The sequence below is a fragment of the Athene noctua genome, chromosome 37 (assembly GCF_965140245.1).
Source record: "Athene noctua chromosome 37, bAthNoc1.hap1.1, whole genome shotgun sequence".
NCBI lineage: Eukaryota > Metazoa > Chordata > Aves > Strigiformes > Strigidae > Athene > Athene noctua.
In genome coordinates, this window is record NC_134073.1 from 552,636 (window position 1) to 567,632 (window position 14,997).

Below are 14,997 nucleotides of genomic sequence, written 5' to 3' on the forward strand. Positions count from 1 at the left end.
CGGCGCCGCCGCCATTTTGTGACGCGGCGGGCGGAGGCGGGAGGAGGGAGGCGGAGGGGGGGGGGGGGGGTGAGGCCGCCGCCCCCCGCCCGTTCCCCCCCCGCCGGCCCCGGCCCCGGCCCCGGCCCCGGCCCGGGAAGGCTCCGGGGGGGCCGCTCCTCCCCCTCCTCTTCCTCCTGTCCAGGGAGAGGGACGGAGGGAGGAGGCGGGGGGGGAATATTCACCCGCCGCCGCTCCCGGGGGGGGAGTTGACGGGGCGGGGGGGGCCGGTGGCGGCAGCGGGGCCTCCCTCACCCTCCCGGCCCTGCCGATGGCGCCGGGCCCGGCCCCACGGTGCGGCTGCAGGTGAGGCCCGGACCGGGAGGGAGGAAAAAAAAAAAAAAAAAAAAAAAGGGGGGGGGCAGGCGGGTCACACCCCCCTCCCCAGCCCGGTGACCCCCTCCCCAGCCCGGTGACCCCCCCGTGTCACTAACGGAGCGTCCGCTTCTCTCTTCTTCCTTCCGACGGCGCCGCGGTCCCCGGGATGTCCCCGGTTCGCCCCCCCCCCCCCCCCTTGTCACCTCGCTCTGCCCTGACCCCCCCGTGCCCCCCCAGCCGGTGCTGCCCCCCCCGGCCGTGTGCGGGGCCTGCGGCGCGGCGGGGCCGGAGGAGCGGTTGGAGCTGTCGCTGATGGAGTGCAGCCTCTGCGGGGAGATCGTGCACCCCCGCTGCCTCCAGGTGGAGGGGGACCCCCCCGTACCCCGAGATTTTTTTTGGGGGGGCGGGGGGAAAGAGGGGACCCCCCAAAATCAAACCGTGGCGCTTCCGCACCCGCAACTCGCACCTGCTCCCCCTGATCTCGATCTGTGGGGTTTTGGGGACCCCCCTCTAAATTTTGGGGCACCCCCGTACTTATAGGGGACACCCCACATGTGGGGGACCCCCTTTACCCAAAATTGAGGTGTTTTCCCCCAAAATTGGGGTGTCCCACCCCCCAAAAATGAACCGTGCGACTTCCACACCCACAACTTTAACCCACGCCTCCTGATATCAATCTGTGGGGTTTTGGGGCCCCCCCCTTAAATTTGGGGGACCCCCTTACTTATAGACGACACGCCACATGTGGGGGACCCTCCTTTGCCCAAAACTGCGGCGTTTTCCCCAAAAATTGGGGTGTCCCACCCCCCCTAAAAATCAACTGCGGCGCTACCACACTCGCAACTTGCACCCGCTCGCCCTGATCTCAATCTGTGGGATTTTGGGGACCCCCCTTTAAATTTTGGGGCACCCCCCTACTTATAGGGGACCCCCCCACATGTGAGCAGCCCCCCTTTACCCAAAATTGGGGCTTTTTACCCCAAAATTGGAGGCTGTGTCCCCCCCAAAATAACGAACTAAACCACACCCACACCCGCAACCTTCACCCCCCCCCTTCCATCCGCGGGGTTTTGGGGCCCCCCCCTTTAAATTGGGGGGCCCCCCCCTCCCTTATAGGGTCCCCCCCCAATGCGGGGGACCCCCTTTTTCCCAAAATTGTTGTTTTTTTCCCCAAAATTCCCACAGATGGGGCGGGCGGAGGCCACGATCAACCCCGAGATCCCCAACTGCTGGGAGGGCCCCAAGTGCCGGCGGGGACGCGGCGCCGAGGTGGGGGGGGACAGCCCCCCCCCCAAAAAAAAAAATAAAAGTTTGGGGGCAATTTCCGGCCTTTTGGCCAATTCCGGAGGGATTTGGGGGCGGTTCGAGGGGTTTTGGGGCCGTTTCTCTGGGTTTTGGGGCCGTTTCTCGGGGTTTCGGGGCCGTTTCTGGGTTTTGGGGCCGTTTCTCGGGGTTTTGGGGCCGTTTCTGGGTTTTGGGGCCGTTTCGGGGCTCCGGGGCCGTTTCTCGGGGTTTTGGGGCCGTTTCTCGGGGTTTTGGGGCCGTTTCTCTGGATTTTGGGGCCGTTTCTCGGGGTTTTGGGGCCGTTTCAGGGCTCCGGGGCCGTTTCTCTGGATTTTGGGGCCGTTTCTCGGGGTTTTGGGGCCGTTTCAGGGCTCCGGGGCCGTTTCGGGGTTTTGGGGCCATTTCTCGGGGTTTCGGGGCCGTTTCGGGGCTCCCTGCGCCTGCGGGACCTGCTGCTGCCCCCCGAGCGCGGGCACGGTCAGGGGCCCCCCGAAACCGGGCTGAACCCCCGGCTTGGGAAACCGGGCAGAGGGGCGGCGGGGGGCAACGGGGATTGGGGGGGGACGGGGGGATTTGGGGGGACGGGGGGATTTGGGGGGACGGGGGGACTTGGGGGGAAGGGGGGGATTGGGGGGGACGGGGGGATTTGGGGGGGACGGGGGGATTTGTGGGGATTTGGGGGGGACTTGGGGGGACATGAGGAATTGGGGGGGATTTGGGGGCACACGGGGAATTCGGGGGGTTCGAGGGATTTAAGGGATTTGTGGGTCCGCAGGGACTGCGGGGGGGTCCCATGGGGGCTCCCCTGACCCCCCTTTCCCCTCCCGAGGGCCATTCCCCCCCCCTTTTTCCCCCTGACCCCCCCCGACCCCCACTTTTGCCCCCCCCAGTGCCATTTCACCCCCCGAGCCCCCCCCAGGGCCATTTCTCCGGACCCCCCTTTTTGCCCCCCCAGCGCCCCCCGAGGGCCGCGGCCGCCTGCCCACCCTGGCCCTGGGGGGCTGCGGCACAGCCTGGCCGAGCTCAGCCTGGCAGGTGGGGGCACCCGGGGGGGGCCGGGACATCTCGGGGGGGTCGGGGACATTCTGGGGGGGTTTGGGGATATTTGGGGGGGTTTGGGGATATTTGGGGGGGTTTGGGGACATTCTGGGGGGTTTAGGGATATTTGGGGGGGTTTGGGGACATCTCGGGGGGCGTTGGGGACATTCTGGGGGGGTTTGGGGACATTCTGGGGGGGTTTGGGGATATTTGGGGGGTTTGGGGACATCTCGGGGGGGTTGGGGACATTCTGGGGGGGGTTGGGGACATTCTGGGGGGGTTTGGGGACCTCTGGGGGGGTTTGGGGACATCTCGGGGGGGTTTTGGAGATTTCGGGGGGGTTGGGGACACCCTGAGGAGTCGGGGGTGCCCAGAAACACTCGGTGGGGGGGTGTTGGGGACACTGGGGGGGTTTGGAGCCACCCGGGGGGGACTCGGGGACACATTTTTGTCTCTCCCGCCCCCGCCATGTCCCCCCGCGCCCCCCCGCGCCCCCCGTCCGCCTGCCCGAGGAGAAGCTGCTGCTCAAGGACGGCTGAGGGGGGGCAGCGGGGCCTCGGGGACCCCCCCCGGGACATGGGGACCCCCCAGCACACTGGGGACCCCCCCCGGAGCATTGGGGACCCTCCCGGGACGTTGGGGATTCGTTACGGACATCGGGGACCCCCCCAAAAAATATTTGAGGACCCCCCCCCGGATATTGGGGGGTATTTGTGGGGAGTGGGGACCCCCCGGGACAGAATAACCCCCCCCAACGCTGTAGCCCCCGCAGGGACGTTGGGGACCCCCCCCGGATAGTGGGGACCCCCCCGAGGGCCTGGGACCCCCCCCAAAAGTTTGGGGTCCCCCCTTTGCCCCCTCCCCAGATTTGACCAGGTTAATTCAATCTATGCACTGACGGGGAGGGGGCGGGAGGCCACGCCCCCTCCACCGTAGCCACGCCCCCAGGCTGTAGCCCCACCCCCGGGGGGTGATTGGCAGCAGCAGGTGGTCCCACCCACCCCCTCAGGGATGGGGGGCGTGGCTTGGAGAAGCCACACCCCCACCAAGATCTGATTGGCAGATGGGGCGTGGCTTGTTGAGGCCACACCCCCCTCCCAGCGTGCTTGGGGTGGGGCTTTAACAGGCTCCGCCCACCCGTGTGGGAGGGGCGGGGCCGTCTATTGGGGATTGGAATGGGCGCTGTGGCCACGCCCCCTCCCCAGGGCTGGTGGGCGGAGTCCAGAGGGGGCGGGGCTTCCCCTCCCTTTTCATACTTGAACAGTTACTTGAATGGGGGCGGGGCCTCCCCCAAGCTCAGCCACGCCCCCTGCCCCTCCCCCGGACCAAAGCGGCCCCTCCCCCAACCGCGGGGGCGGGGCGGGGGCGGGGGCGGGGGCGGGGCCTCGCGGTGCCGCCAATAAACGCTCCGATGGGGCTTTTCGATTTTTTTTTAAAAAACAAAAAACCTCGAAATCGGTGAATTGGTGACACGGGGGGGAGGGGCGGCCCCGCCCCCTCGTTACCGCGATATGCAAAATTTATGCAAATGGAGCCGCGGGGGGGGAATAACGCGGCAAAACCGCGGCCACGTCTCGAAATTAAACCGGGGAAAGCGCGGCCGCAGGTTCGCCGCGAAATATTTCAGCTAAAATGAATTTTTAGAAAATTTTAAAAACTGAAAGGTTTAAAAAACTGAAAGCGGGGCGCAAGAAACGCGCAAAAAGGTGAAAAATATTTTTAAAAATTATAAAAATCAGGCGGGGGGGGCAGGGAAAAAATGAAATCGGCGAAAGCACGGCTGCAGATTCGCCGCGAAATATTTCAACGAAAATAAATTTTAAAAATTTTTAAAAATTGAACGGTTTAAAAACTGAAAGTGTCGCCCGAAAAACGCGCAAAAAGGAAAAACTATTTTTAAAAATTTAAAGAAATAAGCGGGGGGGGGGGGGGGGGAGTGAAAAAAATTAAATGGGGGAAAGCGCGGCCGCAGATTCGCCGTCAAATATTTCAACGAAAATAAATTTTTTAAAATTTAAAAAATGAACAGTTTAAAAAACTGCAAGCGGCGCCCGAAAAACGCAGAAAAAAGGCGAAAAAAAATTTAAAAAATAAACGCGGGGGGGGGGGGGGCCGCGGCCGCAGATTCGTCGCGGCGCCGCGGGCGCGGTTTATATTTTTCCCTCCGCGCTGGTTCCCGCGGGGGGGGGGGGGGTGTTTCGGGGGGTTTTGGCGCCGCCCGCGGAGTTTTTGGGGAACTTTCGGGGGATTTCGGCGCCCGCGGAAAGTGCCGGGCCGCCGCGCGCATGCGCGGGGAGGGGTCGCTCGGCGCATGCGCGGGGGGTCTCCGCGCGCATGCGCCCACCCGCCGTGCGCATGCGCCAGGCCCGCATCGCGCATGCGCGCGGCCTCTCGCGAGAGCGGCCGGAGGCTCCGCCCCCTCCGCCCCCCCCCCGCCCTCAGTCCCGCTCTGGCGGCGGCGGCGGCGGCAGCTCCGGCCCCGGCGGCGCCTCCGCGGATCTCCCGCGGGTCCTCCGCGCCCCCCCGCGGGTCCTCCGCGCCCCCCCGCGCCCCCCCGCGGCCCCCCGCGCCCCCCGGAGCGGGTGTGATCCGGCTCGGCCCCTCCGGCCCCGCTGGAGGGGGCGGCGGCGGGAGCGGGCAGGTGAGGGGGGGGGGAGGGAAGGGGCGGCTGGGGGGGAGATGGGGGGTGAGGGGGGACTTGGGGGGCTGAGGGGGGAGATGGGGCTTGTGCGGGGAGTTGGGGGGCAGAGGAAGAACTTGGGGGGTGGGAGAGGCTTGGGGGGCTGAGGGGGGAGTTGGGGGCGAGGGGGGACTTGGGGGGCTGAGGGGGCATGGGGGTGAGGGGGGAGATGGGGGGGTGGGGAAGAACTTGGGGGGCTGAGGGGGAGATGGGGCTTGTGGGGGGAGTTGGGGGGCTGAGAGGAGACTTGGGGGTCTGGGGGCAGAATTGGGGGTGAGGAAGAACTTGGGGGGCTGAGGGGGACTTGGGGCGTTTGGGGGGCTGAGGGGGGAGTTTGGGGGCCGAGGGGGCACTTGGGGGGTGAGGAGGGATCCGGGGGGAACATGGGGGTCGGGGGGGGGAGGACCCACACAAGGTGCGGGGGGGAACTTGGGGGTCTGGGGGGGGGGATCTGTGGGTCCGTGGGGTGGATCTGTGGGGCAGGGAGGTCCGTGGGGTGGATCTGTGGGGCAGGGGGGTCCGTGGGGTGGATCTGTGGGGCAGGGGGGTCCGTGGGGCGCGCTGTGACCCCCCCGCGCCCCCCAGGGTCGATGCGGCGATGGAGGCGGAGGCGGGGGGTGACAGCCAGCGCCTCCCCCCCCCGCCCTGGCGCAGCTACAAGCTGCTGGTGGACCCGGCCCTGCGCCGCGCCCCCCACAAGGTCTATCGCTACGATGGCGTCAGCTTCAGCGTCCCCGTGAGTGGGGGGCGCCGCGCCGGGGGGCGCCCCAGAGAGCCGGGGGGCGCCCCAGAGAGCGGGGAGGGGGGGCCAAGGAGCTGTGGGGTGCCCCGTAGATCTGTGGGGAAGCCCCAGAGAGCCAGACTGTGCCCCATAAATTGGGGGGGGCAGCACCCCATGGATCGGCGGGGGCCCATAGATCCATGGGGCACCCCATAGATCAGGGAGGGGTACATAAATCAATCCGGGGGTGCCCCATAGATCGATCTGGGGGGAGGCCCAGGGGGGGCAGCAGGTGCCCTACAGATCAACTTGGGGGGTTCCCCATAGATGTGGGGGGGGCCCTATAGCCATTTGGGGGTGCCCCATAACCCCGCATCGTGCCCCACGGCTGCCCTGTCCCCCCCCCGCGGTTGGTTTTGTGGCGCTGGGGGGCTTCACGTGTGGGGCCTCGGGTGCCCCGAGGTGTGGGGCGCCCCACAGATCCCCCAACCCCCCATGGGGCACCCCACAACCACCCCCAGACCCCCCCAATTCCTATGGGGCGCCCCATAGACCCCCCCAACACCCCATGGGGCACCCCACAACTTCCCCAGGCCCTCCTGTACCCCATGGGGTGCCCCATAGACCCCCCCCAATGCCCCACAGACACCCCCCCAGCGCCTCATACCCTATGGGGAGCCCCACAGAGCCCCCCATCTCTGTGGGGCACCCCACAGACCCCCCCAACACCCCATAGACCCCCCCCAGCCCCCCCAATCCCTATGGGGTGCCCCGCAGACCCCCCCCAACACCCCATAGACCCCCCAATCCCTATGGGGCGCCCCACAGACCCCCCCCAACACCCCATAGACCCCCCCAATCCCTATGGGGCGCCCCACAGACCCCCCCCAACACCCCATAGTCCCCCCAATCCCTATGGGGCGCCCCACAGACGCCCCAACACCCCATAGACCCCCCCAGCCCGCCATGGGGCGCCCCACAGACCCAGCCCCCCATGTTGGGGTGCCCCCCCAGGACTCGGGGTTCCCCCCCGCGGGCGCCGTCCAGGACCCCCGGCCCCGGCGCATCTGGGCCAAGCACCGGGACCTGTCGCTGCCCGTCCCCAAGTTCAAGGTGAGCGGTTTGGGGCAAATTCCGGGGGATTTGGGAAAAGGGGCGAAGGGAGGGGCTTTGGGGCAAATTCCGGGGGATTTGGGGAAAAGGGGCGAAGGCTTTGGCTTTTTTTGGGCTTTTTTTTTTGGGCTTTTTTTTTTGGCTTTTTTTTTTGGCTTTTTTTTTCTGGCTTTTTTTTTCTGGCTTTTTTTTTCTGGCTTTTTTTTTCTGGCTTTTTTTTTCTGGCTTACTTTGATTTTAACGCGGGTTCTTTGGAGAATTTTGGGAATTTTTTTTGGCTTTTTTGGGGGCACATTTTAATCCTGACGGCGGGGGTTTGGGGTGTTTGGGCGGGTTTTTGGGCGGGTTTTGCTGCTTTTTTGGGGGGTTTGGCTGTGTTTCCGGGGTGTGTTTTCAGCTTTTTTCGCGTCCTGTTCCAATCCTAACTCCCTGGCGTGTTTTTTGGCGTTTTTCGTGTTATTTTTTTGGGGCGGGGGGCGCAGCTGGACGAGTTCTACGTGGGTCAGATCCCGCTGAAGGAGGTGACGTTCGCCCGCCTGAACGACAACGTGCGGGAGGGGTTCCTGGCCGAGATGTGCCGCAAGTACGGGGAGGTGGAGGAGGTGGAGATCCTGCTGCACCCCCGCACCCGCAAGCACCTGGGGCTGGGCCGCGTCCTCTTCGCCAGCACCCGCGGCGCCAAGGAGAGCGTCAAGGCGCTGCACAACACCTCCGTCATGGGCAACATCATCCACGCCCAGCTCGACATCAAAGGTGGGCGCGGGCGCCGCCGGGCCGGGGGGCGAGGGAAAACGGACTCGGGGCGTTGAGGGGCGAAAAAAACCCGGAATTGGGGTGTTAAAGGGTTAAAAAAACCCGAATTGGGGAGTTAAAGGGTTAAAAAAACCCGAATTGGGGTGTTAAAGGGTTAAAAAACCCCGAATTGGGGTGTTAGAGGGTTAAAAAAACCCCGAATTGGGGTGTTAGAGGGTTAAAAAAACCCCGAATTGGGGTGTTAGAGGGTTAAAAAAACCCCGAATTGGGGTGTTAGAGGGTTAAAAAACCCCGAATTGGGGTGTTAGAGGGTTAAAAAACCCCGAATTGGGTGTTAGAGGGTTAAAAAAACCCGAATTGGGGTGTTAGAGGGTTAAAAAAACCCGAATTGGGGTGTTAAAGAGTGAAAAAACCCCGACTCGGGGCGTTAAGGGGCGAAAAAAAACGGAATTGGGGTGTTTTGGGACAAAAAGCCCAAAGTTGGGGTATTGTGTGATAAAAAATCCCCAGACTCGGGGTGTTAAGGGGCAAAAAAAATGGAATTCGGGTGTTCTGGGATAAAAAAAAAAAATGGAATTGGGTTTTCCGGGAGAGAAAAAGCAGAAATTGAGAAAAAATTAAAAGTGGGGCCGTTTTGGGGCCCAAAATCCCCGAAATGGGGCCGTTTTGGGGCCCAAAATCCCCGAAGTGGGGCGCCCCGGGCCGTGGGGTGACGGCGGCGCTGCGGGGCGCAGGGCAGCAGCGCATGAAGTACTACGAGCTGATCGTCAGCGGCACCTGCACCCCCCTGACCGTCCCCACCGGCGGCAGGGCCGGCGACAAGGGCGAGGCGGTACGGGAACGGGGGGAACGGGGAAACGGGGGGAAAGGGAAAAAGGGGGTTTGGGGGAAAAACGGGGGGAAAAGGGAAAAAGGGGTTTGGGGGAAAAACGGGGGGAAAAGGGAAAAACGGGGGGAAAAGGGAAAAAGGGGGTTTGGGGGAAAAACGGGGGGAAAAGGGAAAAAGGGGGTTTGGGGGAAAAACGGGGGGAAAAGGGAAAAAGGGGGTTTGGGGGAAAAACGGGGGAAAAGGGAAAAAGGGGGTTTGGGGGAAAAACGGGGGGAAAAGGGAAAAAGGGGGTTTGGGGGAAAAAACGGGGGAAAAGGGAAAAAGGGGGTTTGGGGGAAAAACGGGGGGAAAAGGGAAAAAGGGGGTTTGGGGGAAAAACGGGGGGGAAAAGGGAAAAAGGGGGTTTGGGGGAAAAACGGGGGAAAGGGAAAAAGGGGGTTTGGGGGAAAAACGGGGGGAAAAGGGAAAAGGGGGTTTGGGGGAAAAACGGGGGGAAAGGGAAAAAGGGGGTTTGGGGGAAAAACGGGGGGAAAAGGGAAAAAGGGGGTTTGGGGGGAAAAACGGGGGAAAAGGGAAAAAAGGGGGTTTGGGGGAAAAACGGGGGGAAAAGGGAAAAAAGGGGGTTGGGGGGGAAATTTTTTTGGGGGGGAGGAAGGAGAAAAATGGATTTTTTTTGGGGGAAAAGTGATTTTTGGGTGGAAAAAGGAGGATTTTGGGGTTGGGGGGGGGGGGCGGCGCGTTTTGGGTGAGTTTTGTCCCATTCTGGGGGGCCCTGAGCCCCCGTTTCCCCCCATGGCGCCATTTTGTGTCCCCCCCCCCCCCCCAACCTTTCACCCCCAAAATGGCGCCATTTGTCCCCCCCCCCAAAAAAAAAGTCGCCATTTTGTCCCGCCCCTTTCTCTCACCCCAAAACGCCGCCATTTTGTCCTCCCCCGCCCCAAAACGCCATCTTGAGGCCCCCCCGACCTTTTCACCCCCATTTTGAGCCCCCCCTCCCCAAAAACGGCGCCATTGTCCCGCCCCCTTTCCTCACCCCAAAACGCCGCCGTCTTGAGGCCCCCCCCAACCTTTTCCCCCCCAGAGCGGCGCCGTTTTGTCCCGCCCCTTTCTCTCACCCCAAACCGGCGCCGTTTTGTGCCCCCCCCCACCCCAAAACGCCGCCATCCGCCCCCCCCAGGGTCCGTTTCGGGGTGCCCTGACCCCCCCTTTGCCCCCCCACCCCAAAACGCCGCCATCCGCCCCCCCCAGGGTCCGTTTCGGGGTGCCCTGACCCCCCCTTTCCCCCCCGCAGGCGCAGCCGGAGCCGCGTCGCCGTCACTCGGCCGACGGCACCTTCGCCCCCGCCCCGGGCAACGGGACCCCCGACCCCCCCGCGGGGGGCGGCTTCGGCGCCTTCCCCGCCCCCGGCGCCCCCTTCGCGCCGCCCTTCGCGCCCGAGGGCCCCCCCTACGCCGGCAGGTCAGGCCCCCCCGCCCCCCGTTATTTGCGGGGGATTCGGGTTTTTGCGTTCCCGGGCTCGGAGTCGAGATCGGCGGGGGGGGCGCGGGGGGGGCGCGGGGGGCGCGGGGGGCGCGGGGACGCGGAGTCGCCGTCCCGGGGGACGCGCCCCGAACCCCAACGCGGCGCCGGAGCGTAGAAAGGAATCGCCCCGAGTCCGCCGGGCCGGAAAGCGCAACGGAAGCGGAATCGCAAAGCCGAGGCCAGAATCGAAGTCGGAATGAAATCGGAGTTAAAGTGAAAAATTGGAATTGAAATCGGAATTGAAGTGAAAAATTGGAATTGAAATCGGAATTGAAGTGAAAAATTGGAATTGAAATCGGAATTGAAGTGAAAAATTGGAATTGAAATCGGAATTGAAGTGAAAAATTGGAATTGAAATCGGAATCAAAGTAAAATCAAAATTAAATTGAAATTGAAATCGAAATCAAAAATCAAAATTAAATTGAAATTGAAATCGAAATCAAAAATCAAAATTAAATTGAAATTGAAATCGAAATCAAAAATCAAAATTAAATTGAAATTGAAATCGAAATCAAAAATCAAAATTAAATTGAAATTGAAATCGAAATCAAAAATCAAAATTAAATTGAAATTGAAATCGAAATCAAAAATCAAAATTAAATTGAAATTGAAATCGAAATCAAAAATCAAAATTAAATTGAAATTGAAATCGAAATCAAAAATCAAAATTAAATTGAAATTGAAATCGAAATCAAAAATCAAAATTAAATTGAAATTGAAATCGAAATCAAAAATCAAAATTAAATTGAAATTGAAATCGAAATCAAAAATCAAAATTAAATTGAAATTGAAATCGAAATCAAAAATCAAAATTAAATTGAAATTGAAATCGAAATCAAAAATCAAAATTAAATTGAAATTGAAATCGAAATCAAAAATCAAAATTAAATTGAAATTGAAATCGAAATCAAAAATCAAAATTAAATTGAAATTGAAATCGAAATCAAAAATCAAAATTAAATTGAAATTGAAATCGAAATCAAAAATCAAAATTAAATTGAAATTGAAATCGAAATCAAAAATCAAAATTAAATTGAAATTGAAATCGAAATCAAAAATCAAAATTAAATTGAAATTGAAATCGAAATCAAAAATCAAAATTAAATTGAAATTGAAATCGAAATCAAAAATCAAAATTAAATTGAAATTGAAATCGAAATCAAAAATCAAAATTAAATTGAAATTGAAATCGAAATCAAAAATCAAAATTAAATTGAAATTGAAATCGAAATCAAAAATCAAAATTAAATTGAAATTGAAATCGAAATCAAAAATCAAAATTAAATTGAAATTGAAATCGAAATCAAAAATCAAAATTAAATTGAAATTGAAATCGAAATCAAAAATCAAAATTAAATTGAAATTGAAATCGAAATCAAAAATCAAAATTAAATTGAAATTGAAATCGAAATCGGAATCAAAATTAAATTGAAATTGAAATCGGAATCGGAATCAAAATTAAATTGAAATTGAAATCGGAATCGAATCAAAATTAAATTGAAATTGAAATCGAAATCAAAAATCAAAATTAAATTGAAATTGAAATCGAAATCAAAAATCAAAATTAAATTGAAATTGAAATCGAAATCAAAAATCAAAATTAAATTGAAATTGAAATCGAAATCGGAATCAAAATTAAATTGAAATTGAAATCGAAATCGGAATCAAAATTAAATTGAAATTGAAATCGAAATCGGAATCAAAATTAAATTGAAATTGAAATCGAAATCGGAATCAAAATTAAATTGAAATTGAAATCGAAACCGGAATCAAAATTAAATTGAAATTGAAATCGAAACCAAAAATCAAAATTAAATTGAAATTAAAATCAAAATCAAAGTAAAATCAAAATTAAGTTAAAATTGAAATCGAAACCAAAAATCAAAATTAAATTGAAATCAAAATCAAAGTAAAATCAAAATTAAATTGAAATCAAAATCGAAGTTGAAGTAGAATCGAAATTAAATTGAAATCGAAATTTAAAATCAAAATTAAATTAAAATTGAAATTGAAATCAAAAATCGAAATTAAATTAAATGGAGATGGGCCTCAAGAATCAAGGTGAAACCGCGCCCGAAGCGAAGGCGGGATCCGAGTCGGAGTCAGCCCGAGCTGCGGCGGGCTCCCCTCCCCCTCGGCGCTGCCCCTGCTCCGGGCTCGGGCCCGCCCGCGTTTGGGCCCCGCCCCGGCGCGGGGCCGCGGTTCCGATTGGCCCGCGGGGGTGGGCGTGGCCGCGGCGGCTCCGCCCCGGCTCCGCCCGGGTCTGGGGGCGCTGGCTGGGGCGCGCTCTGCCGCCGCCCCCCCTGACGGATCCCCCTTTCTCCCCGCAGGCTGCCCTTCCCCCCGGAGCCCTTCGCCGCCCCCCGGCGCCCGGAGGGGGGGCTCCGCGGGGGGGGGCGGGGCCGGGGGTCCCTTCCCCGCCGCCCCCCGCCGCGCCCCCCCGCCGCCGCCGCCGGAGCCTTCCTCCCTTACGCCTACGACCCCCCCGGCCGCTACGCCCGGCAGCCTTCGGCCTCCTCCACCCCCCTCCTCCTCCTCCTCCTCCTCCTCCCTCCTCCTCCCGCCGGCGCCCCCCCCGCCCCCCCCGCGAGGACGAGCCGCCCCCCCCTCCCTCTTCATCCTCCTCCTCCTCCTCCTCCTCCTCCTCGACGCCAGCGGCCGCCTTCCCCCCTCCCTCCTCCTCCTCCTCCTCCTCCTCCTCCTCCTCCTCCTCCACCGCCGGGGGGGTCCCCGACCCTTATTTCTCCCCGTTCGGTACCTCCGACCCCCCCCCGCCCCCCCCCCCCCTCCTCCTCCTCCTCTTCCTCCCCCCCCCGCCCCCCCGGATCCCCTCGATTTCCGTCTCAACCCCGAGCCCTTCGCCCCCAATTCTCTGCCCCGCAGCGAACTGCTGACCCCCGCCGACACCCCCCCTTTGCCCCCGCCGCCCCCGCCGCCCCCCCCGATGCCCCCCCCGCCGCCCCGGGGGGGGTCCCCGGCCCCGAGGCCACGCCCGAGAGCGTCCCCTTCGCCCACCACAGCAGCCTCGACTCCCGCATCGAGGCGCTGCTCAAGGAGCGACGCTCCAGCTTCTCCTTCCTGCCCCCCCCCGACGAGGAGGAGGACGACGACGACGACGAAGACGACGACGAGGAAGAACGAACGCCCCCGCCCCCCCGCGACCAAGCGTCGCCCCCCCGGGATGACAAAAACCACGGCGACACCCCCAAAAAAACAACCACCCCCCCGCCGCCGCCGCCGCGGAACGACCCGACGACGCCCCCCAACTCCGTCCTGGGGGGGGGCATCAAGGGGAGGGCCCCCCCGGCCTGGCTGGGGCCCCCCCGCCTCTTCTGCCTCTGCTTCATCATCATCATCATCATCACCCGCAGACGGGGGGAGCCCTGGAGGGGGTCGGAGCCGGGGGGGGGTCCCGAAGGGCCCCCCCGAGTCGCCAAAGCCAACGGGCAGGAGAGGGTAAGGGGGGGGGGGGATTTGGGGTGTCTGGGGGGGCCCTGGAGGGGGTGGGGGGGGGATTTCGGGTGCTGGGGGGGATTTGGGGGGTCATTGGGGGTTGGGGGGCGTTTTGGGGGATTTGGGGTGTCTGAGGGCAGTTTGGGGGGGTCCTGGAGGGGGTTGGGGAGGGTTTGGGGTATCTGGGGGGGGGGGATTTGGGGTATCTTGGGGTTTTGGGGGGGTCATTGGGGGTTTTGGGGGGGATCTGGGGGAATTGGGGGTGTCTGAGAGGGTTTGGGGGGGTCCTGGAGGGGGTGGGGGGGGATTTGGGGGAATTTGGGGTGCTGGGGGGGTCATTGGGTGTTTTGGGGGGTCCTGGGGGGGTCATGGGGAGGGTTGGGGTGCCGGGGGGGATTTGGGGCGCTTTGGGGTGCCGGGGGGGTGGTTTGGGGGTTCCAGCACCTCTTTAACTAACGATTATTTTCGGGGTTCCCCCCCCCGTGCCCCCCAGGCCTCGCAGCCCTCCTCGGGGGAGGACATGGAGATCTCGGAAGACGACGGGGACGACCCCCCCCCTCCGCCGCCCCCCCTTTCCACCGCCGCGCCCCCCCCCCTCCGCCGCCCTCCCCCCCTCCCCCCTCTGCCCCCCTCCCCCTTCCCCCGCCCCCCCGAGCCGCCCCCCCCCCCACATCCCCCCGCTTTCCCCCCGCCGCCCCCCCCCCCCAACCCCTCATGGCCGTCACCCTGCCGCCGCCCCCCCCGCCCCCTCCTCGCCCTTTACCCGATCTAGGGGGGGCCGGGGGGGCCAGCACGCCGACAGCCGGGGGGGGCCGCCCCCCCCGAGCCTTTACGAGCTTTTGGGGCGTTTGGGGGGGCCGGGGGGGGGCGGTGGGGGGCCGGGGGGGGGATCCCCGCGTCCTTCCAGCTCCAGACGCAGCTCCTGAGCCGCCTGCGAGCCGCGGCGGCGGGGGGGGGCGCCCCCACATCCGGCGGGGGGGCCAAAACAAATTTCGGGGGCCCCCCTTTTACCCCCACTTCCCCCCCCCGCCCCACCATTACCCCACGGCAGCTTTTGCCCCACATTACCCCCCGGGGAGGACAGACCCCCGGGACAGACCCGCCGCCGCCGCCTCCGCTGCCGCCCCAGCCCCCCGGTACCGGGTATTTTGGGGGGCCGTCGGGGGCCCCCCCGGTTTTTTTGGGGCGGGGGGGGCCCCGTGGAGGGGGGTGCTGGCGGCGCTGGTGCAGGAGATGAAGGCGACGATG

At 60.8% G+C, this 14,997-nt stretch overlaps 1 protein-coding gene across 1 annotated transcript in view; it reads left to right on the top strand.

Moving 5' to 3' along the window:
• Positions 1–5,183: 5,183 nt before the first annotated feature.
• Positions 5,184–14,997, top strand: part of LOC141972910 (uncharacterized) — a 12,125-nt gene continuing 2,311 nt past the window's right edge. The window contains exons 1-9 of the mRNA XM_074930970.1: positions 5,184–5,320; positions 5,945–6,095; positions 7,095–7,193; positions 7,676–7,946; positions 8,681–8,778; positions 10,067–10,233; positions 12,627–12,822; positions 12,888–13,187; positions 13,282–13,752. Coding sequence (XP_074787071.1) covers positions 5,958–6,095; positions 7,095–7,193; positions 7,676–7,946; positions 8,681–8,778; positions 10,067–10,233; positions 12,627–12,822; positions 12,888–13,187; positions 13,282–13,752 — 1,740 coding nt within the window. The 5' untranslated portion in view covers positions 5,184–5,320; positions 5,945–5,957. The remainder of the gene's footprint in view (positions 5,321–5,944; positions 6,096–7,094; positions 7,194–7,675; positions 7,947–8,680; positions 8,779–10,066; positions 10,234–12,626; positions 12,823–12,887; positions 13,188–13,281; positions 13,753–14,997) is intronic.